The 24,671-nt window shown below is 31.0% G+C and overlaps 3 protein-coding genes across 3 annotated transcripts; 1 reads left to right on the forward strand and 2 right to left on the reverse strand.

Annotated features, from left to right (window-relative positions):
* Window positions 1-15,734: 15,734 nt before the first annotated feature.
* Window positions 15,735-17,297, reverse strand: LOC127276973 (uncharacterized). Its single transcript, XM_051297732.1, has 4 exons — window positions 16,975-17,297; window positions 16,510-16,859; window positions 16,169-16,388; window positions 15,735-16,089 (listed from the first exon to the last, which is right to left on the reverse strand). The coding sequence occupies exons 1-4, from the start codon at window positions 17,295-17,297 to the stop codon at window positions 15,735-15,737; spliced, it is 1,248 nt and encodes a 415-aa protein (XP_051153689.1).
* Window positions 17,298-17,797: 500 nt separating this feature from the next.
* LOC127276957 (uncharacterized) lies at window positions 17,798-19,386 on the forward strand. Its single transcript, XM_051297714.1, has 3 exons — window positions 17,798-18,051; window positions 18,151-18,316; window positions 18,475-19,386. The coding sequence occupies exons 1-3, from the start codon at window positions 17,850-17,852 to the stop codon at window positions 18,899-18,901; spliced, it is 795 nt and encodes a 264-aa protein (XP_051153671.1). The 5' UTR covers window positions 17,798-17,849; the 3' UTR covers window positions 18,902-19,386.
* A 3,079-nt stretch (window positions 19,387-22,465) lies between these two features.
* On the reverse strand, window positions 22,466-23,959 carry LOC127276975 (uncharacterized). Its single transcript, XM_051297733.1, has one exon. It carries the CDS (start codon window positions 23,957-23,959, stop codon window positions 22,466-22,468), a length of 1,494 nt encoding a protein of 497 aa, XP_051153690.1.
* Between the last annotated feature and the right edge of the window lie 712 nt (window positions 23,960-24,671).

Raw genomic sequence — 24,671 nt, forward strand, 5'->3', positions numbered from 1 at the left:
CAACTCTCTGTATTAAGGTATTTACAGAGTCTAGTTCGTGTCTCCTTATATGCAATCTATACTTTGGTTGCATGTTCCAATAGATGGTATCAATCTCACGAACAATGTCATAACCTCCATGTCTCCTCATCATGGTCCTCAAGGCAGTTGAAAATTCTCTTATAGATTCTGCTTTAGTTTGCAGTTTCCTTACTATTTGCGATTCCAGGTGTCTGAATTCGCTGGGAGAGAGATAAAATTTTCTTAGAGCTGATTTTAATTCTTCATAGGTTCTAATATATCTTATCTCGTTGCGATACCAAAGTTGGGCATCGTCTTTTAGCAATTCCGGAAATCCTCTCAATAGTTGTTGGTCCGTAAATCCGTATGCGGCCTGCAATTCTTCTACACGTTCTAAAAATGTGTAGACGTCTTTGCCATCAAACTGACAACCCCATTTTCTCATCCTTTCCAGCACAAAGGTATCAGAATAGCCCTCATGTGGTGATGATGTTCTAGATGTTCCAGGTAGTCTAAATTGATGATTTAGTTCGATGTCTACCTGTTCTATTTGTTCTTGTGGTGGTGCTGTAGGTTGATGTTGCGAGCCAGGTGTGAAGTTGTTGATCAAATTCGGATCTTCTAGTGCGGAAGTGTCTCGAGAGATATCTTCATCTTCTTTGTATCCTTCTGGATCCCTAGTTTTATGCAGCAATTCCGGTTGTGTTTTTACAAATGCTACAAAGCGTTGTCGAAGCTCTGCTAGTGTTCCACTGGTATCGATCCGGTAGCTTTCCATCTGCGCGATTAAGTCGCTCTTCGATAAACCGTATATCCATTTTACTCCCATTTTGAATGGTTAAAAGAAATTGGAAGCGTAAGATTTTGTTAAGGTGTTTACTCAATGACTTTAAGTGAATAAATGTGATGAGGGATGATCTGTTGCTCTTTTTATACTAGTAGATCGGTCCCTTTCTCCTCCCAGAAGATGGAAATGGGGGGGTATTCGGGCATCTAGCCTTACCCGAGAAAGAGAAGAAAAAAAAAAAAAAATTATTTTCTTGCCCTTAGGCAGCAGTATCGGGCCCAAATAGGTCCGACACCACAGATATAACAAAATTGTTTTTGGGGGTTTTTACAATCCGCGCGGCGATGTCCTCGTTGACCGCAGCGCCAACAGTTCTTAGTACGGTCGTAGGGTTGAGTTAGACTACACACTATGCTAGTCAGGGTGCCGAGGTCAATCGGGCGACGATTAAAGAAGCAGGTCTCAAGGAAGTCCTTTTGCTCATCTTTTGTTAATTTTAAGATACTTTCTTTTTGGGCAACTAGGTCTTCACCGACGATCATGTCGGGGAATACGTGTTTCAAAAGGTGAGTAGAGATCTTTAATCTCTTTTGGGCTGCCTCAACTCGACAGAGGACCTCGTACGCGTGGTAGCCGGGGAACCATTTTTGGATTCTACGGATGGTCTGATAGACCCAGTTCTCGGTGTCCGGAGAGTACATGCTGCCTTCTTCTTCTTTCTTGCTTTACAAAAAAAAAATTTATAGTGTTTTCGATGAGTGGTACTGATCGATTACGCCTTTTTCTTTAAACGCGGTCTTTATATTCCTTAACCACCCATCCCCACTCTAGTATCGACAACAGCGCCCTCGCGATGACGAGAACTAATTGTACTTTTCTTCCACCCTGATATCACAAAATACCAATTTTTCTCTATATTTTATTTTTTTTTTAAACTTAGTATAACCGAGAGAGCAAAAAAAAAAAATTTTAAGTCCCTGTTCGGGCGCCATGTAATGATCTGAATTTTGAGCCAAAGGATTTGCTCGCCGGATGAGTCCGGGTCTTAAATTTTGGAACTCTTGAGTTCTTTGCTCTCTTATAAAAAGTATAAAATAGTATTATCGTGATATGCAGGTAGGTAAAGTCAGTAACGAAGCGATAATTTAAACCTTCGAAAGCAGTTTTATTTAAATGTAAGAAAGAAACAATAAACAATAAAAGAAATAACAATAAAAATAATGACTAAAAAATATGGCTGCTTGATTAACTCTCATAAACAATATATATAAAAATACAAAAATAGAAAATCCTAAACTAACTAAATTAACAGTAGTAAAAAAATAAATGTAAAACTAACTAACTAGCTTAAATCTAAGTGAAAGAAGTGGAAAAGAATAAAGAATGTAGAGAGAAGTGAGATGACGAAGAATTTAGAAAAGGTGAGGGAATATAGGAAAGAGAGAGAAAAGAAGCGAGACGGTACGCCGCTATGGTGCTGCATCGAGCTGCATTGGATCCGCCGCAATACTGTAAAAAGACAATATTTAGTTCTCGCCATTTGTAATTTTCCCGGGGTGAAATGCTCAATAATAATTTCCGCGAGGGAGGTTCTAGAATACGCCCCTAGCTACGAGACGAGCGAAAACTAGGTTTCGTGCACGACTAGAGATTTCTTAATCAGGATTTCTAGATGCCGTTTCCGTACGACATTCATGCTCTACGCGAAGCTAGTGCGGAAGGAGAGAGAGGGGGAAAGATACAGGTTACTCTTCCCTCAAGATGTACCTCGAGTCGAAGAGTAATACCTGGTGCATCAACTCGGTGAAGAGTGAGATGTACCTCGTCTTCACAGGGTCGGTTCTCCAGGAAATGGCGGGTCAGGATCGCGTCAGCCTTCCACGGATGTACCCCTGGTCAGACCTTGCATGGCAGGTAAGAAAAGAAGGAGGGCGAAGGGAGTTACTCTTGCACCAAGGTGCTTGAGTACTACTCCTTCTGTAGGAATACATCCACCAGGTCGGCCCCAGATGTACCTGAGATACCGTCCTCGAGGATGAGGTAGGCAGGGCTAGCAGCACAGATGTACCTGTGGTCTGCCTGCCCTGGGGAGGATGATCTCATTCCTCAGGAGAGACGTACCTCACCCTCGGCGATAGATAAGAAAGGAAGAGAATAGGAGGAAAGGAGAGAGCTGCTGTCGTCCAGCCTCGAGATGTGCCTCGAGTCCGGTCGACGGCGAACTGAGGAAATTGTACGTGCAAGCAAGTATATACCGCTTGACGTTTCTACTGGGAGCTATGGCGCGAGTGAGAGAGACCACGTGCTGCGCGGCAAAGTATGCGCGCTCGGTACTCTCCTCCTGGCTGCCGAGCTGAGAGCTCAATCGTATAGAATATATATATTCATGCATTGAAATGATTTGAAATAATATGCTGACAAAATACTTTTCGTTTCGAATTAATATTTAAAATAAAATGCTTTCGTTACAAAACTCAAACATGGCTCGACGGACAGATGCGACGACGAGTGGCAATCTAAAAGAGCGTCCAAAATACGTGAGAATCCTACGATCACAAAAACCATCTTGCAAGCAAGAAACTCAAGAGAATCTCCAGTAATAAAAATACACTCACCTAGTTTCTTAGAAACAATTGCATCACTATTAATTGACACAGGAGCAGATGTTAATTTAATAAAATTATGCGTTTTATAACCAGAATTAGAGGTAATTCAAGACGAAGCAATTCATATCGCTGGAATAGTACCAGTAAAATTTAAAACCTTAGGAACTGTACAAGTAGACATTAATGGAAAACCAGTTACCTTTCAAACAATACCTTCCAATTTTCCTATTGAATCAGATGGTAATCTTGGAAGAGAATATCTAAGAGAAGAAAAAGTAGAAATATCTTTCTGGCATAACACTTTAGTGACTCATTCCAATCCTATTCATCCTATATTCTTCTCTGACAATGAATCTAAAGAAGCAAGAGAAAATCTAACGGAAAATAAGGCAAATAAAATGCTGAATTTAACCATTAAAGCAAGAACAAAACAAGTAATACCAGTGGAAATATTAAATACCGATTTAAAAGAAGGATATTTACCATTACTAGATACAACTGAAGGATTAATAATAGGTGAAGGAATAGTAACAAACAACGATGCTGTGTGTCATGTTTATGCTGTAAATACAACAGCAGAAGACATAGAAATTGAGATTTTACCCCAAGAACTCATACCATTTGAATTTTATAAACTACCAGGTGAAAATTCCAACGAATATTCTTCAGAAAAAGAATATTTAGAACCCCCAGATAAAGCTACTGCTGTAATAGAGCATTTAAGGTTAGATCATTTAATTGAAGAAGAAAAAGTACATGTCAAACAAGTGATACAAGAATTTCCAGATAATTTTCATCTTCCAGGTGAACATTTAACATCAACACATTTAGTACAACATAAAATACTTACTTCAGATGAAATACCTATACATACAAAGCAATATAGATTTTTCCCATCCCAAAAAGAAGAAATCGATAAAGTCATTGATAGAATGAAGTCGGAATGTGCAATAGGACCTTCTTGCTCTCTTTACAACTCCCCATTACTCATAGTTTCAAAGAAAATTGATGGAACTGGAAAAAAAAGTGGAGAATAGTAATTGACTTTAGAGCATTGAATGATAAGACCGTAGGTGACTTTTATCCACTACTATAGATAATTTGGGCAAAGCCCAGTACTTTTCGGTATTTGATTTAGCCATTGGATTTCATCAAATAGAGCTAGATCCAAAGGATAGAGAAAAAACCGCATTCTCAACTACACATGGACATTATGAATACATTAGAATGCCAATGGGATTAAAAAATTCACCGGCTGCCTTTCAAAGATTAATGGACCAAGTACTAATTGGATTACAAGGTACTGAACTATTCGTCTACCTAGATGACATAATAATCTACGCTAAGGACCTAGAAGAACATGGAAAAAAGGTGCGAAGATTATTAAACAGACTTAAGGAAGCAAATTTGTCCTTGCAACCTGAAAAATGCGAGTTCTTGTTTAAAGAAATAGCATATTTAGGACACATAATTAGTAATGAAGGTGTAAAACCTAACCCCAAAACGATAGAAGCAGTTAATAACTTCCCAACCCCAAAACCACCCGGAAATGTAAAACAGTTCTTAGGCTTAGCTGGATATTATACAGAAGATTCATAAAAGATTTCTCAGCAACGGCAAAACCTCTGTCAAATCTATTAAAGAAAGACATAAGGTTTAGTTGGGGACCAAAAGAAGAAAGTAGTTTTAAAGAATTAAGAGAAGCATTATGTACAAGCCCTATTTTACAATACCCAGATTATGACAAACCATTTACCATAACCGCAGACGCATCTGATTTTGCGATAGGTGCTGTTTTGAGTCAACAAAAAGATGGCTTTGATTTACCCATAGCTTATCTTTCTCGAGTATTAAATGCTCCTGAATTAAACTACTCCACAACCAAGTAGAAGTGTACTTCCCAGTCTACAACTTCCTCCAATGTCATTACGAACGGAATCAGGTCCAAAAAGCGCACCTTCCGAAATAATCACAATAGAAGTACCTACTATAGAACCAGAAATGCAAACAATAAATACATTAGATCCTCCAGCAAGTGGAAGCAACAGTAGCTCAGAAGAAGAAGAATTATGTCTAACAAAAGAAGAAATAGGTAAAACGTTAGACAAGTCCATAATACAATTTAATGAATACTTATCAAAACACCCGGATTCAATAAGAGTCTTAAATGATTTATCTCTTTTCTCCCAATTTTTTTTTCTGGTGTTGAGCAAAATCATTGATTGGTGGATGTTTAACTAAAAGTATGTACAAAATAATTTACACAATACAAGAAATAATTATTTATACTAAATAAATATTTATTCTTAACTAAAAAATAATAATATTAGTAAGCTTTACCTTGTCTTACAAATGCTGGCTGACGACGGTCTTCACAATTTTGTATTGTTTCACAAATTTTAGCTTTCTTTGGCATTGTTTCCAATTGTTCATCAACATAACTTTCGTTGTTACTATTGGGTAGTTCATAAATTTGTTTTCGTTTATTGTAAACGAATGAGTTTACAAGAATAATATTACCAATTATTGTTGGTTTTTTTTCTCTCATGTAATACTTTAATTTCTTTGTTGTCGGCCTTGGAAAGTTCTTTTTCGGAAACACTAAAAAATATATTTCTTTTTAACTTTTAAATTATAACGAATTATTATTTACCAATAAGTTCAACTTTCGGTGTGATTATGTGATTATGTGATTTAAACTTTAAATTGTATTACAGTTACTATTCCAAAAATGCAATTAGGCCAAAATATTTACCGTTTACTTTTAGCACGAATAAAAAAATCTTTACTTACTTTTGCACTACTTCATTTTCTTTCTCAGTTTTACCTTCCGCATTTCCTTCAATCAAATCATTTAAATTCCCATTTTGTGTAACGACATTTTGAGATCTGTAATACAATATTACAATGAATAATAAAATGTAAAATTTTAATATGTTATAGTGTATGCCATTTAAGAAACTGTTACTAAATGTTTCCTTGAAATATTTCTAATCATAAACATGCATATCTTTTAAATCTGATACAAGTAGCTAATATGAATTTTAATCATACAATATTCTTATAATAAAAAATTGATTGTTATAATTACGTAACTATTTCTTCATCAACTTTTTCTTGATGGACATGATGATCTTTTAATTTGGAATATATCTCTCTTTTCTTTTTAATAGATTTTAATCGCCAATTTCTAAAAACTGACGAATCCGTTCTATTATTCCGATAAAAATTTCTTTCCAGATAATTTCCGTTATCTATGTCATCTGCAACTGCTAAAGTTGTTGGGAAATTACTTAAATCAGTTAAACGCATGAGATCTTCAACTTCGTTTTGCTGTATTGCAGTTATTTTCAAAATTTTTAAAATTTCCATTTCATTTTTTGCATCACAAAGACTCGCGTTATGAGCAATCCGCGATCTACAAGTGAAAAGAGTTAAACAACTGTTAATACAGATTAATCAGCAATATTTAACTTAATGAAATAACAAAAAAATTTTCAATAATATTCGTTGATAATTATAAGAAAAAGAATATTTTCTTGCAATACTTCGGTAAAATTGTTGCAATGTGTTATTCTATTTTGTTTAATATAATATTTGTAAAATGTTTTAAGATGTATAATTTTCAGCATTTCTTCCTAAAGATTGATAAATGGATGAGTATATAAAATTTATTATTAAAAATAAAATATATGACTTGAATACTTACGCAGTTTTGTTTTTATCTAATTTTTCTTCTCGATCATGATAATCAGCAATTTTGCACTCCCATAATTGCAATTCTGCTGCAAGGGCTGCATCTTGCTCGCACATTGCATTATTAGGATCATTATCAAGAATTTGTCTCTCCAATAAATGCAACTGAGCTGCAATGGTTGCATCTTGCGCACAATTTGTCTTTTGTGAAACATTCTCAAGCCTTTGGTTTTCCAATGATTGCAACTCAGCTGCAAGAAGAGCATCTTGCTTATAATTTGACTTCTTTGAATCATCAGTAAAAATTAAGTTCTCAAATGGAAGCAAATCAGCTAAAATGGATGCATCTTTAGTACATGCGCAAGTATCATTTTTTATATCATGAGCGAAATTTTGATATTGACTATTATTAAGATTTGGTCTCTCCACAAAATTCGTCTTTTGTGAACCTTCTGCATTTAATAATTGCAATGCACCTGATATTGATACAATTTGCACACAAGTTTCTTTTTCCAGACCGTTGACAATATTTTTGCTTTTCAATGAATTCAGGACATCTTGACTGGATGAATATGTAGACTGTGAACTGCTGTAAATTATTTTATTATTATTATTATTTATTTGTAAAATAAATAATATTAGAACATAAGGTAAGAATAATTTTTTACTTATAATACCTTTGCACAATATTTTTGTGAGAAATGTGCTCCTCCAGGAAAAGCATATGCTTTTTATATTTGTAATCGGAACCTTTCGCCTGAGCTTTTACAAAACTGCATCTCATATTCTTCCAACGTGTGCTTAATTCTTTTTTAACTGCGAAAAATAAAAAAAATGTTACTGAACGATAATATTGTAAATTTATTAAAATTAAATAAACATTTCCTTTAGAGTTGATAATTTTAAAAATACATACTTATTTCTGCTACTTTCTCAAATTGTTCAGGATCTTTATCTATAAATTAAATATTGTATAAATTTTAATTTTCATAATTATTAATTATATATTAGCTACACATTGGTTTCATATAATTTTATTGGTTGAATATTAATAAATAATTTCAAGCATAAATAATGTTTTCTGTAATCCCACAAAGCAAATGACATTTTACGATTAAATTGTTTTATTACTGGAACAAATTTTTTGAAATTTATAATTATCTATCGAAATACGCGAATGTATAAATTTTTTAACTTTGTAAAATATTAATCAACAAAACTAAGAAAGAATTATTTTAAATGTAAGGTATAAATCGAGACACTATTCTCTATTTTTATACAATTAATGTAGCATAAATTTAAAATTAATTTAATACTGCATTAGTTAATAAAAAAATGTCTCTTCTTTGCATAATCTATAATTCTTTTGACTATAAATTATGATTTTTATGTTTAAATCTAAGTAACAGGTTATTGTTAGGGCTGAGTGATTATCTCAAAACGAACATATTTTTAACAAGGTTGTTGTCTGTTCAAAACTAATTAAATTAATAAAAGCTATTTAAAAGTCTGCCTGATATTTGATTTTATTCAACAATTTTCAATCAGCCACTAACGAAAAATTGAAAAATTAAAGGTCAAATAATTAAAATATTGAAGAAAATTGTGCGTTACTATAAGTGGAGTTTTAACGCTATATATTTTCTTCAATATTTTAGTTATTTAATCTTTCTTGAATTTTTCTTTAGTGTTAATATTATGAAACAAACACAACAACTGATATCGTGCACAAATAATTTGTCTTTTCTGAGAGAATCACCGGGCTACATTTTTCAGAGATTTTGCAGTTTAATATTTAAAACTTCACATTTTTGACAATAAATAATGTTAATGATTTTTCTTTTAACAGTATATTTGAAATATTATTACTCACCATTTAATATTGGATAAAAGCCTTCTTCAATAAAGGATCTTCTGAAGTACATCTTTTTTTCTCATATAGACAGAGATGTTTTTGTACACACTGTATTAGAAAAATATCTTTCTTATCATTGTCAGGATTGTCAGACATTTTGAATTAGAAAATTTAAAAACATGCGGAGTTTAAATTAAACCATAAATAAAAATTCCAAATCTAATAACGAAACGACGCATTAGAACGGAAAAAGAGATAGGTAGTTAAAAACATAGTCTGCACATATCAATATCAACTGCGTATGATCCAGATCTATAATGAAAATAAAATGAAATTAATTACAAAATCCAAGAGTGTTTTAATTAATATATTCATTAGTTCGATACTTATTTTTCTAGATCAAATTTTTTTTTATTTTTGAACTTCTACAGGGAGATGTAAAAACTAAAACGTCAAGCAGTTTTTCATGAGAGTGGTTGAATGATTTTTTTTAAAAACTAAAAACACTTTTTTATTCAAGGTAATATTATTTTCATAATAATTTAATTTATTACAATTATTTTATTATTATTTAATAAATTTCATTATTTTAAAAAAGCGCGCACTATTTTGTCTTGGGCCAATAAAGTGATTTGAACTAAATGTAGGTTACGTTCGTGTCTGATTCATGACAGCTGCAAATATTTACAACAAATAAATACTTTGCAAGTGTATATTTATTGCAATTGAGTAAGTTATGCAAAATATATATGCGGAACAATAATTTAAGATGATTTTTATAAAATGAATATTGATTTAGATGCTCTGGAAGGCAAAGTTCATTTTTTCTTACATTCGATTCTTTTGACCATCGAGATATTTCGATACATTTTCATGTGCTTTGCATGCACTGTCTTTTTTAAGAAAGGATATACAGTTTTTTTCTTCGTTTTGGCTATCTATCTCTGCTTTCTGGCATTTTGTGCTTATTTTAACGTTTGTTTCGTGTTGAAAATGCAGATTATTTTCATTTTTACATACAGTTATGTTAAATTTTGTGCCGTACATTGGGACTTTTATTAAATTACACGTTTAAAATTTTATTTACCATTTCCATCAATTTTATGTCAAGAAACATGTCTGGAAGTCAAAAAAATGATAACAAGGACATATTCCTAATACAATGTGTTCAAAAGCACCTATGCCTATATGAGAAAAAAAGATGTACTCCAGAGATGAGAAATAATGCATGGAATGATATTTTACTGTCTTTTATTGCAAGAGGATATTATCCCGAATTACCTGGTAAGGAAAATTATTTACAAAACATTAACACTTGCTTTTATACATTCGTCTTCTGCAAGCTTACTGTATGTAACAACTTTGTTAGCATTGATAATAATTTCAGTGAAGAGTAATTTTGTTTATTAAAACTGCACAGCTTATTTTATTTTTTATATACCAAGTTAAACCTAAAACAATATATTTCTGTATTTGCGCCTATGCAAATAATTAGAATTTCGGAAAAATTAAATTTTATTATAAAAACAGTATTAAATAAAAAATAAAATATACACTTAAAATACAACACTTTAAAAAAATTTTTTAATGTTACTTATCCCAGACATCAATATAAATACTTAAATTAAATTTCTTTTTGCTTTTAAAATAAAAGTTTGTAAATATAAATCTTAATGCTCAGATTTTCAACAAAAATATTATCGAATATCAGATAGAATTTTAAATAACTTTAATCAATTTAATTAGTTTTGAACAGACAACAACCTTGTTAAAAATATGTTCGTTTTGAGATAATCACTGAGCCCTAACAATAACCTGTCATTTAGATTTCAACATATAAAAATAATTATAATTTAAATTATGCTATATAAATTGTGTAGAAATATACAACAGTCTCAATTTATACCTTAGTACATTTCTCACAAAAATATTGTGCAAAAAATTATTCTTACCTTATGTTCTAATATTATTTATTTTACAAATAAATAATAATAATAATAAAATAATTTACAGCAGTTCACAGTCTACATATTCATCCAGTCAAGATGTCCTGAATTCATTGAAAAGCAAAAATATTGTCAACGGTCTGGAAAAAGAAACTTGTGTGCAAATTGTATCAATATCAGGTGCATTGCAATTATTAAATGCAGAAGGTTCACAAAACACGAATTTTGTTGAAAGACCAAATCTTAATAATAGTCAATATCAAAAACCAAAGGCTCCACATTGATCCAGAAATCATAAATTATGAGCAAGATGCGTCAATTGCATCTGGTTTACCATCTTTGGAAATCCAAATTCTCGACGATCTTCCAAAAATCTCAAATTATGCGCAAGATGCATCCTCAGCAGCTGAATTACAATTACCATAAAATAAAATGCTCGACGATGTTTCAAATATCATAAATTATGCGCAAGATGCATCCTCAGCAGCTGAATTACAATTACCAGAAAATAAAATGCTTGACGATGTTAAAAAAATTACAAATCATGCGCAAGATGCATCCTCAGCAGTTGAATTACAATTAGCAGAAAATAAACTGCTCGACGATGTTTCAAATATCACAAATTATGCGCAAGATGCATCCTCAGTAGCTAAATTACAATTACCAGAAAATAAAATGCTCAACGATGTTTCAAATATCAGAAATTATGCGCAAGATGCATCCTCAGTAGCTGAATTACAATTACCAGAAAATAAAATGCTCGACGATGTTTCAAATATCACAAATTATGCACAAGATGCATCCTCGGCAGCTGAATTACAATTACCGGAAAATAAAATGCTTGACGAAGTTAAAAAAATTACAAATCATGCGCAAGATGCATCCTCAGCAGATGAGTTGCAATTACCAGAAAACCCAAGGCTCGACGATGTAAATAAAATTGCAAATCATGCGCAAGATGCATCCTCAGCAGCCGAATTACAATTACCGGAAAATGAAATGCTCGACGATGTTTCAAATATCATAAATTATGCGCAAGATGCATCCTCAGCAGCTGAATTACAATTATCGGAAAATAAAATGCTCGACGATGTTTCAAATATCATAAATTATGCGCAAGATGCATCCTCAGTAGCTAAATTACAATTACCAGAAAATAAAATGCTCAACGATGTTTCAAATATCAGAAATTATGCGCAAGATGCATCCTCAGTAGCTGAATTACAATTACCAGAAAATAAAATGCTCGACGATGTTTCAAATATCACAAATTATGCACAAGATGCATCCTCGGCAGCTGAATTACAATTACCGGAAAATAAAATGCTTGACGAAGTTAAAAAAATTACAAATCATGCGCAAGATGCATCCTCAGCAGATGAGTTGCAATTACCGGAAAACCAAAGGCTCGACGATGTTAAAAAAATTACAAATCATGCGCAAGATGCATCCTCAGCAGATGAGTTTCAATTACCGGAAAAGGAAATGCTCGGCGATGTTTCAAATAACACAAATTATGCGCAAGATGCATCCTCAGTAGCTGAATTACAATTAGCGGAAAATAAAATGCTCGACGATGTTTCAAATATCACAAATTATGCGCATGATGCATCCTCAGCAGCTGAGTTGCAATTACCGGAAAACCAAAGGCTCGACGATGTTAAAAAAATTACAAATCATGCGCAAGATGCGACCATTGCAACTAATTTGTCATCTTTGGAAAGTGAAACTATTGCCGATAGATTTTCTGTAATTGAAAATGACTTACATTTTTTGGATAGGGAAAATCTTGATATTGGTTTGCAAAGAGAATTAAATGAAGAACTTGTAAAACAAATAGTTCCTTTTCACGATTTAGCAAGGGATGAAATTTCGCGGTAAGTGATTCTTTTTTTATATATTCTGTAATATAATTAATATAATTATTATTATTAATTAATATAATTCGTTTCTCTTATATTAAAGGTAGAAAATAATGTTATATATCAAAATTATGAGTTTTTTCTAGAATATTTAAAATATGTAGTATAAAAATAACATTAATTATACGATTTTTTTCTTTTATTGTGGTCACTGATAAATAAAAACATTTTTCTCGTTCATGAGAAAGATGTTCTTAACCGTTGAAATAACTTTACAATTTTTTTAACAAAATGCATTTGTTTTCATGATTTATTTTGGAAAAAAGACAATAACAAATTAATGGTAGAGATAAAAAGTTATATTTACAAAATAAATGCATGAAACTCAGTGAGCGGAATTATAATGTGACTTATATAATATTTCTTTACGTTGATAACACTGCCCAGCAAATTTCAAATTTTTTTCAGCGAATAACACGGGACATAGTGTTTCCGAATGGATTTTTTGTGCTGAACACAAATCCGGGGTCGAAAACTTCCTATCACGTCACATTTTCGAGAAAATAGGGGTTGAAATCCCACAAAACAGGGTTTTTGGAGATTTTTGAAAAATTATACAGCGAAAACCTGACGTGGTACAAACTTTGCTGATATCAGAAATTAAAGGTTGGTTCACGCCCTTTCAAACGAGCCCTATTCGAAATTGATCGCACTCACCCTTAGAGCAGGGGGTGTGTTTTTGTCTAGGGGTGCACGAAAAAAATGTACACATAACATAAAAATTCAAAATGGGTAACAATTCAATAAATCATGATAGTTAAGGGGTTTTCGAGGTCGTTGGTTACGAATCTGAAGTCAGATTTCAAAAATTCAAAATGGCGGATCCAATATGGCGGATGTCAAAATAAAAATTTAAAACAATTCACTTGAAAATGGTCACTCGGGGGTTTTTGGGGTCGCTGATAACAAATCTGAAGTCAGATTTCAAAAATTCAAAATGATTTATTGAATTGTTATCCATTTTGAATTTTTATGTTATGTTTACATTTTTTTTGTGAACCCCTAGAAAAAAACACACCCCCTGCTCTAAGGGTGAGTGCGATCAATTTCGAATAGAGCTCGTTTGAAAGGGCGTGAACCAACATTTAATTTCTGATATCAGCAAAGTTTGTACCACGTCAGGTTTTCGCTGTACAATTTTTTAAAAATGGCCAAAAACCCTATTTTGTGGGGTTTCAACCCCTATTTCCTCGAAAACGTGATGTGATGGGAAGTTTTCGACCCCGGATTCGTGTTCAGCACAAAAAATCCGTTCGGAAACAATATGTTCCATGTTATTCGCAAAATCGATGCAGGGCAGTGTAATTAATACTGATTTTGGTGAAGACGAGAATTTTTAGCGTTAATATTTTAAGGACATGTGACCCTTAGAAATGTAATGTTAATTTGTTTGCAACTTTCACGTAAAATACTGAATGGATTAAAATAAAATTTTGTGGAGACGTATAAAATATGATGAGAAAGGGTTGTGAAATGCAAAAATTTTAATACTTCGTTAAACACATATTTTTAAAACATTTGAAAATTGTTAGAAGAAGTGTGTTTATGAGAATCCGATTTCATTACATTTTTAAAGTGTTTTATAATTATTAATCTACAAGATATCAACATTTTTGTACTTATCACAACCCTTTTCTATTATATTTTAGACTTTTTCAAAAAATGTCAGATTAATCCATTTAGTATTTTACGAAAAAAGTTGCGGACAAATTAACACTAAAACTCTAAGGGTTACATGTCCTTAATGTTCCTCCAATTACTAAAATAAATATAAAAATTATTTTAGTTTCAGTGAACTAGAAAAGGAACTCGCTACATTCACTGGAACAAACCATCTAAATTATAATAAGCAAAAAGAAAAAAAGTCGAATTGATGATGTTGAAGAAAACCATATTTCGAAACGGAAAAACATGTTTGAGATAAAGGTAACTGAAACAGAGAATGAAATTATGAAAAATAAAAAACTGTGTTTAATGAAAGAAATGGTACATTCTCATCTCGAAAATAATGTCAAGAAATCCAAAATCGCATCACAAAAGATAAAAAAGGAAACGAGTTTAACAAAAGCTCCAGCACAATTAGATTTTTCAAGGAAAGTAACGCAAAACTATGAAGAACATCAGCAGCGAGCTTTTGCAAGAAACGGTAAAGTTTAATATTATTTTTCTTAATATTAAAATTTTTGACTTAAACGTGATAATTTTTACAGTTCAAAATCGGTCCAGTGACAAAGCATCAAAGAAACAAAAAAAAAATTAGGAAGAAAGAGACGAAACATTGAAGGAAGCATTAAATGATTTTGAATAATTGAACCTACAAGCAGCGGCTTACTATGAGGACAAACGAAGATTATTAAACACAGGGAATGCTACTACTGTAAATTCCAATAACAATAGTAAAAATAATGACATTATGACATTATAAAAACGTTTTTAAAAGTGAAAAAAGAAAAAAAAGATGGGTATTTACATCAGTTATGAACATGATGGAAAGAGAAATGTAATATTAACCGTATTGTATTAATTGTTTTAAAATTTTTTGCTATTTTATTATTATTTTTTTTACAATATTATGTTTCCTTTTTTCTTTTTCTTTCACTGTACCAAATCGAAAATATTGTGATTTTAGATTTAAGAAAAGACTATACTGTTATGAACATGAGATGATACAAGAGTTTAGAACAGTAAAAGAAGAAAAAAAGATCGGTTTGTACATCATATTGACCGTACTATATTAATTTCTTTAATGAGATAATCTTTCCATTTTTCTTTTCCTCTTAGCGAACCAAATCTAAAAGGTGGTGATTTTAGGTTTAAAAAAAGACTATACATTTATGTATTTTGTAAAAATGTATTAAAAATAATTTTATTTGACATTAAGAAACGCATAATAAATATAATATGCGTTTGAAGCTTTGCACTTTATTGTCGTTTTAAAAAAAATGTTGCAAGTGCATCTCTGATTTTATGTTTATTTTTTAAAATCTGAAATGACGCGACATCTTTTTCTTCTTCATCTTCATCACTTTCGTCAGATTCTGAAATTTCTGAATCATCATCATCATCATGGTCTCGTTGATTTTTTGTACCCAAATAAAATTTTCGAAAAACTTCTTCGGAACGTTCTATTGTCATGAGAAAATTATGGAGGCACACCAAGCACTTAACTATATTTATTGAAGTGCTCATTTTTAGTGACAGCATTCCAGATAATATTCTGAATCGGCTCACCAATATTCCAAAAGAAATTTCAATTGGCATACGCGCACTTGATAATCTGAAATGCAAAATATAAGTATTGTAACAATATTAAAGATTTAATTGATATTTGTTTTTTATATTTGTGTATTACTCACCGAAAGTTGAAATTTTCTTCCCGAAAACTCTTGATAAACTTCTGGCTATATGGTCGCATCAAATATGGTTCTACTCCAAGTCCAGCATCGCCTATTATGAAATAAGGAAGAAATTGGTTGGTCCCTGGTAAATTTTTTCCTTCTGGAAGAGGATACCGACCACTTTCTAGATCATGGGCAAATCCTGTTGCACCAAATACGCTCGAATCTGACAGACCTCCTGTAAATTGAAAGCTCTTTTTAATTCAATATTTTATAATGACGTAAAATCATGTAAAATGTTGATTATAAAACAATAATTTATTTAAATAATAATTAATGTATAATTTTTGCGAGCTCACCATAATCTCCAACGTCGATCCAGGTAAATGTGTAATTTGCATCACACATTGCCATCAGAACAAAGCTGAAAAACTTTTTATAATTGAAAAAAGCACTAGCAGAATGTGGTGGTTTTATTATTCGAATATGTTTCCCATCAAGGGCTCCTATGCAGTTGGGAAATTTCCATCTAGCTTCATATTCATCGGCAACTGCTTTCCATTCTGTGGGTGTTTTATTTTTCAAATATATTTTTGCTAAAATGTCCCAAATCGCTTTGCTAACTTGAGAAATTATTTCATACATGGTCGATCTTCCAATCAAATAGTATGTGGACAAAGTTTGAACGCTGTCTCCCTGTGCCACATAACTGTAATGAAAAAACTCGAAATTATTAAAAGTTAATATATAATGTACTCAATCAACTTATTTCATTATTAAACATAAACAAAAAATAAAAAAATAAATGTAAAAATTAAACTTACTGCAGCATAACCGCAAGTTTCAGCGCTGATGACAAAGGTTCTCTCACTACATAATTTTTCTCAAGATTTGATCTCAACAACTCGTGCCATTTATCAAACTGACACTCAGTCATTCTATATAAATCATAAAAATCTTCGTGATTTTCTCGTTTTATGTAATCAAATGTAACAGCAAAAGCACCGTAAATATTTCTTATATTCGAATATAAATGTGGTTTAACCCAATATCTTCGCCAGTGTTCTTCTTTGTACTTTTGCTCAAAGTACAAATTCGCCACTCGCAACCCAGCCAACGAAACTTGAATGATAGGAATTATGTCCATTGCAATTTATTCGAAAATTGTTACAATTTATCGGAAACGTTAACACCGAAATAAATTGTATAATAGCAAAGGAAATATTATTGTAAACTGGACATAAATCTAAAACGTGTAAAGGCGAGTTTCCATTACACACAAAATATTGCAACACTATATACTTTATTGCTAATTAAATTTTTATTGTCCCATGACTAATAATATTTTTCTTTAAAAAAAAAATAATTTAAATAAATCCTTGCCTTATCTTATTTTAAAGAATAAATTTTACATTTTTCTTCAATGTGTTTGGTTTGTCTACAACGGAAAACTTGTTATACCATTGGCCATCATATTTCTTGTACATTTCACTCCTGCGCAATATACAGTACCAATTATAGTGTTGCTTACCACCTCTAGATGTTCGAGTGTATATAAATATTTCTTCAACTTTCTTCTGTTATTCATTGTTATTATTGTTTTTATTTTCTTGTTGACGTTGATTTTGTTACATTTTTTATTGGTGTTATACTTTTTTTGTTTTCATTTTATTTTTTTTGCTTTCAACATTGAACTGCAATGGAAACAATAGAGAAGAGCTGCAACAAAGAGCAGCTAGAAAATGAAAAAAGTTTATTCATAATTAATTATGTCGAAAATTACCCGTGCATATATAATAAGCATTTAAATGCTTACAAAAACGCTGTTAAGAAAGACGAATTTTGGGAAGAACTGAAACAACGATATCGAGAAAAATTTGAAGATGAAAATAGCATCACTGGTAAGTTATTCAATAATAAAAAACAATAGCGATAATTTATAAAACTGGTTGATTGATTTATTATTGATATAATATAACCAATACTTATTTTGTATATAGCCAACGCTATCAAATCAAAATGGAATTATTTGAAACAACAGTTCATGACGGAGCTCAAGAAAAGAAATAAATATATTCCGAGTGGATCTGAAGCCCAAGAACATCAAAATGGATTTGAATTTTACGATGAAATGAAATTTTTAATTCAACATGTTGGACACAATTGGTACGTAAAACTTTGTTTGTTTGTTTTATTTTCTATTATAAATAAATTTTTCTTTTTATATACGTCATTTTAAAATTTTAATTTTCTGTTATTTATAAATAAAAAAATATATATTATAAACAAAGCAAATTTTACAAACTGGTAAATTTTTATTTTAGGACAAGCGGAAGCATTGACTTACCATCGAACAATGCGTTTGCCAATGTAAGCAGTACTGCTTACGACATAAAAAATACTGTTCATGCTGATGATGCCACTGTCCATGATTGTGATGAAGAAGAAGGAGAATCATCATCAGTTGAAATGAAGACTAAAAGTGATGATAAAAAGGGGGAAGCAGTTGCCGATAAAATTGTCAGTCTCGATTATGTTGAAAATCTTCATACACCATCTGATATTCTTCAATGTGGTCAGAATATTCAAATTCTTTTGAATAACGTTTTAAATGAGCACAAAGAAAATGGTTTAGAACAAATCTCTGGCAACGAAAAAATAATTATTCGAGCATTCCGTGATTTGACAGAAAATGTAAAATTGATTAAATTTAATGCGATTATGGTCATTCTAGAAAAAATAAATAAATAAGTACATAAACAATGTAAGTTCTTTTTTTGTACCGACTTACAATTTTTTAAAATATACCGTAAAATGGGGTAAAGTCGGCGATTATTACAAAATTATTTTTAATTTTTCGTTTTTTCTTTTCTGAGAAAAAAATTCCTTTTTTGATGATTAATTTGGTTTGTATAGATGTCGAATATTATTTTAATATTTGTTTGATCCATGTTCAGTGGAAAATTTTAGTAAAATTAGTGTTTTTATACAAATGTCTATTTTCGTCTTCACAAAGTAGTTTTGAAAACATGCTTCTAGAACTCTATTTAAAAATTTTTATAACAAATTAAGAATTTAAAAATAAAATATATGCAAATATTATTGAATTCGGGGGAAAAGTCGGCGATAGTGAAAAACTAAAGAAAATTACCATACTTTACTTTTAGACTTATTTCTGATGAATAAAATGTCAAAGAAAGGAATATTTTTCCTAAATTAGAATAAAAACATCAGTAAGAATAATATTATTTGTATAATTTTGATAAAAACGTTAAAACTGATTTTTAACCTCAATGTGATAGAGGTTAAACATTCATATAATGAAAAATATAATTAAATATTTATTTAATCGTTATTAAATCTTGATTTTTCTCTATTCACTGCTTCTAAAACTTTACTTTATTTAATTAAATTAACATTCTGGGTTTGTCAATGACTAATTTTTGAATAATCGACGACACTTTACCCACATTTCAGGGAAAAGTCGGCGTCAATAAAAGGACGTATAAATATTTTTCTAATTAATAAATTAATTTTTTTTATGTAATGATATTAAAGAAGAAGAGTCAAATCATACCATTTTACGGTATGTTATTCTATATACCTATATATTTATATAAATTAATAAATTAAACAAAATTTTTAATCTCAGTTTCAATTTAACAGAAATTTCAATGTGTACACATTACTATCAATAAAAATAATAATTATAATGATTATATCAAAACATGATTTATTATCACTATAACTATAAGCACAACTTTAAACAAAGATAATTTTAAATAATTGAATATCATATATAAATTTAATAAAATTTTAGATTTCAGTATATATTTTCTCACATAACCTAAAAATAAATTCAACTAACATTTTTCATTTAATAAAATTTTATATTTCAGTATATATTCTCACATAACCTAAAAATAAATTCAACTAGCATTTTTCATTTACCATTTCTTTCATGCTAATTCTTTATATTTTTCTTATAACTAATTATTACATATATCATATAATGTGTTAATAACATAATGTAATATTATATTATACAATTATAGAATATAATATAAAAATGCATTTCCCCTACTTTGCTTTTTACTTTCAACAACGCAGAGAACCACTGGTGCCGTACGATTATGTGGCGTTAGTGGCGGTAAGGCAGTCGCCTCGTCGCGTCAATTTTGCTCCCATGTGGAACCGCTGTAAGATCTTCAAAACTTATGGCACTTTTAACTGATATTAATAACAGGCAAAGATGAAATAGCTCTATTTGAGTTGGACTGACGGAATACATTCGTCCAATTACATTGAATTATGTTTTACGTTTTTGCCAATTATTATAAATAGTTGATCCTTGCGATTTTTTAAATACATAGTGAGATGGAATTTCAGCATAATTATTAATAATAACACTCTGTTGATTAGGCAAATGCACAGGTAATCGTATAATAGAATGACTTTCCTCTTGTAACGGTTTGCCGAATATTCGATCACATGCTTCAACAGGACCAATATATCAAGTTTCTATATAATTTTTAATTTCATCATGATTAATCAATCTTTCATCTGTTCCATGATCAGAAATCTGAACTGTAGCAGCATCATAGCCTTTATATATATATATTTATATACATATTTTACAGACTTTATGTTGAAAATTGTTTCTACGTTAATATGACAATTAAACATTTTTAACAATGTTAGATTGTAAGGAACTACATATTGATTATTTACTTTGGTACCATTAGAACGGGTGTAGTCTCCTAAATTTCGTCGCTTGTAAGTAGGATATCCATTTTCATCCATAACTGTTTCTTCTTGAAATCTCTTCGGAAAATTTTTAGTACATTTGCCATTTTCATCTTTACACCAATCTCCACATGGACCATGCAACATGTTTTTTATCACAATTTCACGTAATTCAGGATCATCTGTTGGGATTTCAGCTGAAATAAATTTATCTACAACTTCAGGAATAGTAATTTTACAATTTTGTTTTAAAGTTACTAAAATACGAACATGTGGTAAACCTCGCTTCTGATATTCAACTACACTAACGTACCCAGTAAAAAATAAAAGATACAAGAACGTCGAATTGCGGTTACAAGCTCAATAGCTGGTAAACGAATCCATGAGAATCTCGGATACAAGCACTTTTCGGTATCCGAAATGATCATAAGCTTGTAAACGCACTGAAACGGACGACTTTTGTAGGTCTTTTAATCAAGAAAAAACAATTAAATGGATGCAGAAACGATGGAAAATTAAATTAGAAGCAAAAATAAATAATTATTTTTTAAAGAAACGTACATTTAAACAAAAAACAATTATTCTTATTAATTCTAACCTCTGCATTAAAAACATTGTAAAATCAGTGTTTTGTTGGTAATTTTATGTTGCTATTCGGAAAATATGGTTTTCTACCTTACCAACGTTGAATATTAATTTAACGAGGTTTTTTTTCGAATTTTCTATTTTAATGCAATTTAAAATGATTTAATTAAAAGGGGGAAAGGAAATTAAAAATGAGCACCGTTTTATGTTTAATAATATTTTGATTATTATGAATTGCTTCTGAAATTGGAAAATCGAAAAACCCACGTTAAATTAATATCCAATATCGGTAAGGTAAAATTACCAACAAAACACTGTTTTTACAATTTTTTTAATGCAGAGGTTAGAATTAGTAAGAATAATTGTTTTTTGTTTAAATATACGTTTCTTTAAAAAATAATTATTTATTTCTGCTTCTAATTTAATTTTCCATCGTTTCGGCATTCATTTAATTGTTTTTTCTTGATTAAAAGACCTACAAAAGTCGTCCATTTCAGTGCGTTTACAAGCTTATGATCATTTCGGATACCGAAAAGTGCTTGTATCCGAGATTCTCATGGATTCGTTTACCAGCTATTGAGCTTGTAACCGCAATCCGCCGTTCTTGTATCTTTTATTTTTTACTGGGTAAGCAAGTACATCACCAAATAATTTGTGTTTGACAATTATATTGATCAACTCGTTTTTTTTAATATTAAAAACCCGTGAAATTAAGTCTGGCCGATCAGAAGGGGTTTGACCAGGTAAAAGATTTTCTTGAATCTCCTTCCAGTTTGGATTACACGTCATGGTTATAAACAAATCTGGTTTACCAAATTTTCTAACAATAGCCATTGCATCCTGATAATGTTGTAACATATTTCTGGGAGAACCTGTATTAGTAGATGGCAAAATGACCATTTTACCTACGCGAGTGTTATTATCAGTTGCCGATTTTTCTAAATGATCAATTAACCCTTGATAAGTATCAGCACGTAAAGATTTCTAATTATTTTTATAAAAGTTCATTCCATCTTTCTCTATTTTAACACAACCATCAACAACCCATTGTTGAAACAATCTTCTTCCTTGTAAGAATACATTGTTCTCTCGATCACCTGAACGAAACTTCATGTATTCACTTCGTGTAACTCGTCCACGTCTATGTACATGAGGTATATTATCAGTCCACCCCTGTGTACCATGTGGATAAAATAATGGGTAAATCCAGGGTTCAACATTAGCATCCATTGTACTAACAAATTGTAGATCTCTAGATTGTTTATTTCGTATACTTATATACGATTCTGGAATTTCACCGTCAGCTGTAGTAGTAAAGATGGCTGCGACTTCGTTTACTCTCTGTTGATTGTATCGTCTCAAATCTATCCCTGGTTTTAAAGAAAACAATAATTGCATTTCAGAAGATGTTTGGGTATTTGACTGACTTGATGCTGATTGCAATTCTTCATGCATCATTTGATATGACTTAGCAAATATGTTACAATCACGTAAAACCTGATCAATTTTAGTAATAATATCTGGATTTAACCTCGCAGTTTGTTGACATCGTACATGTGTAGCTTCGTTTTGATCTACAATAAAAAGCTGACCAAAAGATAGATTTTCATTATCAGAAGGGTACAATGAAGTATTAATTTGATAATATATTTGACCGTGAATTTTAAAGCAATATGGTCCAGGTCTTCTGTTATTAAAATTAACTAAATTTGCATTAAAAGATGCGAAAGCAAAAGAATTATTATACCAGCGTATACGTTCAAAAAAATGTCTAGACTCTTCGTGTGTACCATTAAATAGTTCATTCAATATTGTTGGAGGTTCAGGTAAAGGTTCTAAAACTACTTCACCGTGACTGCAACAATCATTGAAAGAATTTTTTTTACGCGACACTCTTTCAGCAGCGAAATGTCTTGCTTCACAATGTTCACACAAAACATCCATAGGACCAATGTAATGTTCTTGGACATCTGTAGAATTATTTCTACGTTGATTCATAGTATTATCACAACATCGGTTTTCATTGTCAGAATTAGAATAGCTCACATTTAAAACTTCAGTATTTTGTGAAGTATTTTGATAGTGAGAACTGGATTGTATTGAATTAAGTTCATCTCTCGTTGTTTCTATTGGTTCTGTAATATTATCCGATTCTTTTGACATTTTCTGCATAGATTCTTTATTTTTTCTCTTTTGACGATATGTTCGTTGTCGATCAGCGTCCTGTTTACGTTTCATTTTCTTAAGTTCTTCTTTTTCATTTGGTCGTTGAGTTTTACGTTTATTTACGTTAATTGTTGAAGATGGTTTTTGACAATTAGATTTGCCCACGTGCAAAGCGTTATTTGTCGCAATGTGCTCAACATAAACTTCAATATTAATTACATTATTTTCACAATGAGAGCTTGTTTGCATTATGTCATCTTCTTCTCTCAAACTTTCTATTGATTCTGAAGGCTCCTTTAATTTTTTTGACATTTGCGATATAAGTTCTTTTTTTTTCTTTTTTGACGATATACTCGTTGTCTAGTAGTATCGCGTTTACGTTTTATTTTCTTAAGTTCTTCTGGGTTTGATAGTTGAGTTTTGCATTCATTCATGTTAATTGTTGAACATTGATTTTGAAAATTAGAATCGCTCTTGTACAAAACATTATTTGTCACATTTTGCTCAACAAATTTGTCATAAAGAACTGGGTTGTGTTGTATCAGTTCCATCTTTCGATAATTCTGATAATTCAGAATTATTTTCGGGTACTTTTGTTGCCTGTTTCGAGAGGTATTCTCTATTTTTCATTTTTTGACGATGAGCTCGTTGCCGCACATCTATTTCTCGTTTTCTTTTCTGAATGTTTTTTAATTTTTGACAATGAGCTCGCTGTCTAGCAGCATACTGCTCACGTTTTATTTTCTTAAGTTCTTCTTCTTCTGTGTTTGATGGTTGAGTTTCGCATTCATTAGCATTAATTGTTGAACATTGATTTTGACAATTAGAATCACTTATGTACAAAACATCATTTGTCACACTGTGCTCAACAAAATTTTCACACTGAAAACTGGATTGTATTGTATCATTTTCATCTTTCGCTAATTCTTATAATTCAGAATTAGTTTCTAGTACTTCTGTCGCCTGTTTCGAGAGGCATTCTCTATTTTTTATTTTTTGACGATGAGCTCGTTGCCGTACAGAA

The sequence above is a fragment of the Leptopilina boulardi genome, unplaced genomic scaffold, assembly GCF_019393585.1.
Source record: "Leptopilina boulardi isolate dan_hultmark-lab unplaced genomic scaffold, ZJU_Lbou_2.1 LbouV2_162, whole genome shotgun sequence".
In the NCBI taxonomy this organism is placed as follows: domain Eukaryota; kingdom Metazoa; phylum Arthropoda; class Insecta; order Hymenoptera; family Figitidae; genus Leptopilina; species Leptopilina boulardi.

Bases quoted from the DNA above. Each gene is read 5' to 3' on its own strand.
- LOC127276973 (XM_051297732.1), bottom strand. From the start codon at position 17,297: ATGGACATAATTCCTATCATTCAAGTTTCGTTGGCTGGGTTGCGAGTG. The intron at 16,860-16,974 runs GTAAGTTTAATT...TTTTCATTACAG, and splicing joins AAACTTGCGGTTATGCTGCA to TTATGTGGCACAGGGAGACA. The intron at 16,090-16,168 runs GTGAGTAATACA...TTTGCATTTCAG, and splicing joins GAAGAAAATTTCAACTTTCG to ATTATCAAGTGCGCGTATGC.
- LOC127276975 (XM_051297733.1), bottom strand. From the start codon at position 23,959: ATGTCAAAAAAATTAAAGGAGCCTTCAGAATCAATAGAAAGTTTGAGA.
- LOC127276957 (XM_051297714.1), top strand. From the start codon at position 17,850: ATGGAAACAATAGAGAAGAGCTGCAACAAAGAGCAGCTAGAAAATGAA. The intron at 18,052-18,150 runs GTAAGTTATTCA...TTTTGTATATAG, and splicing joins AGATGAAAATAGCATCACTG to CCAACGCTATCAAATCAAAA. The intron at 18,317-18,474 runs GTACGTAAAACT...TTTTTATTTTAG, and splicing joins CAACATGTTGGACACAATTG to GACAAGCGGAAGCATTGACT.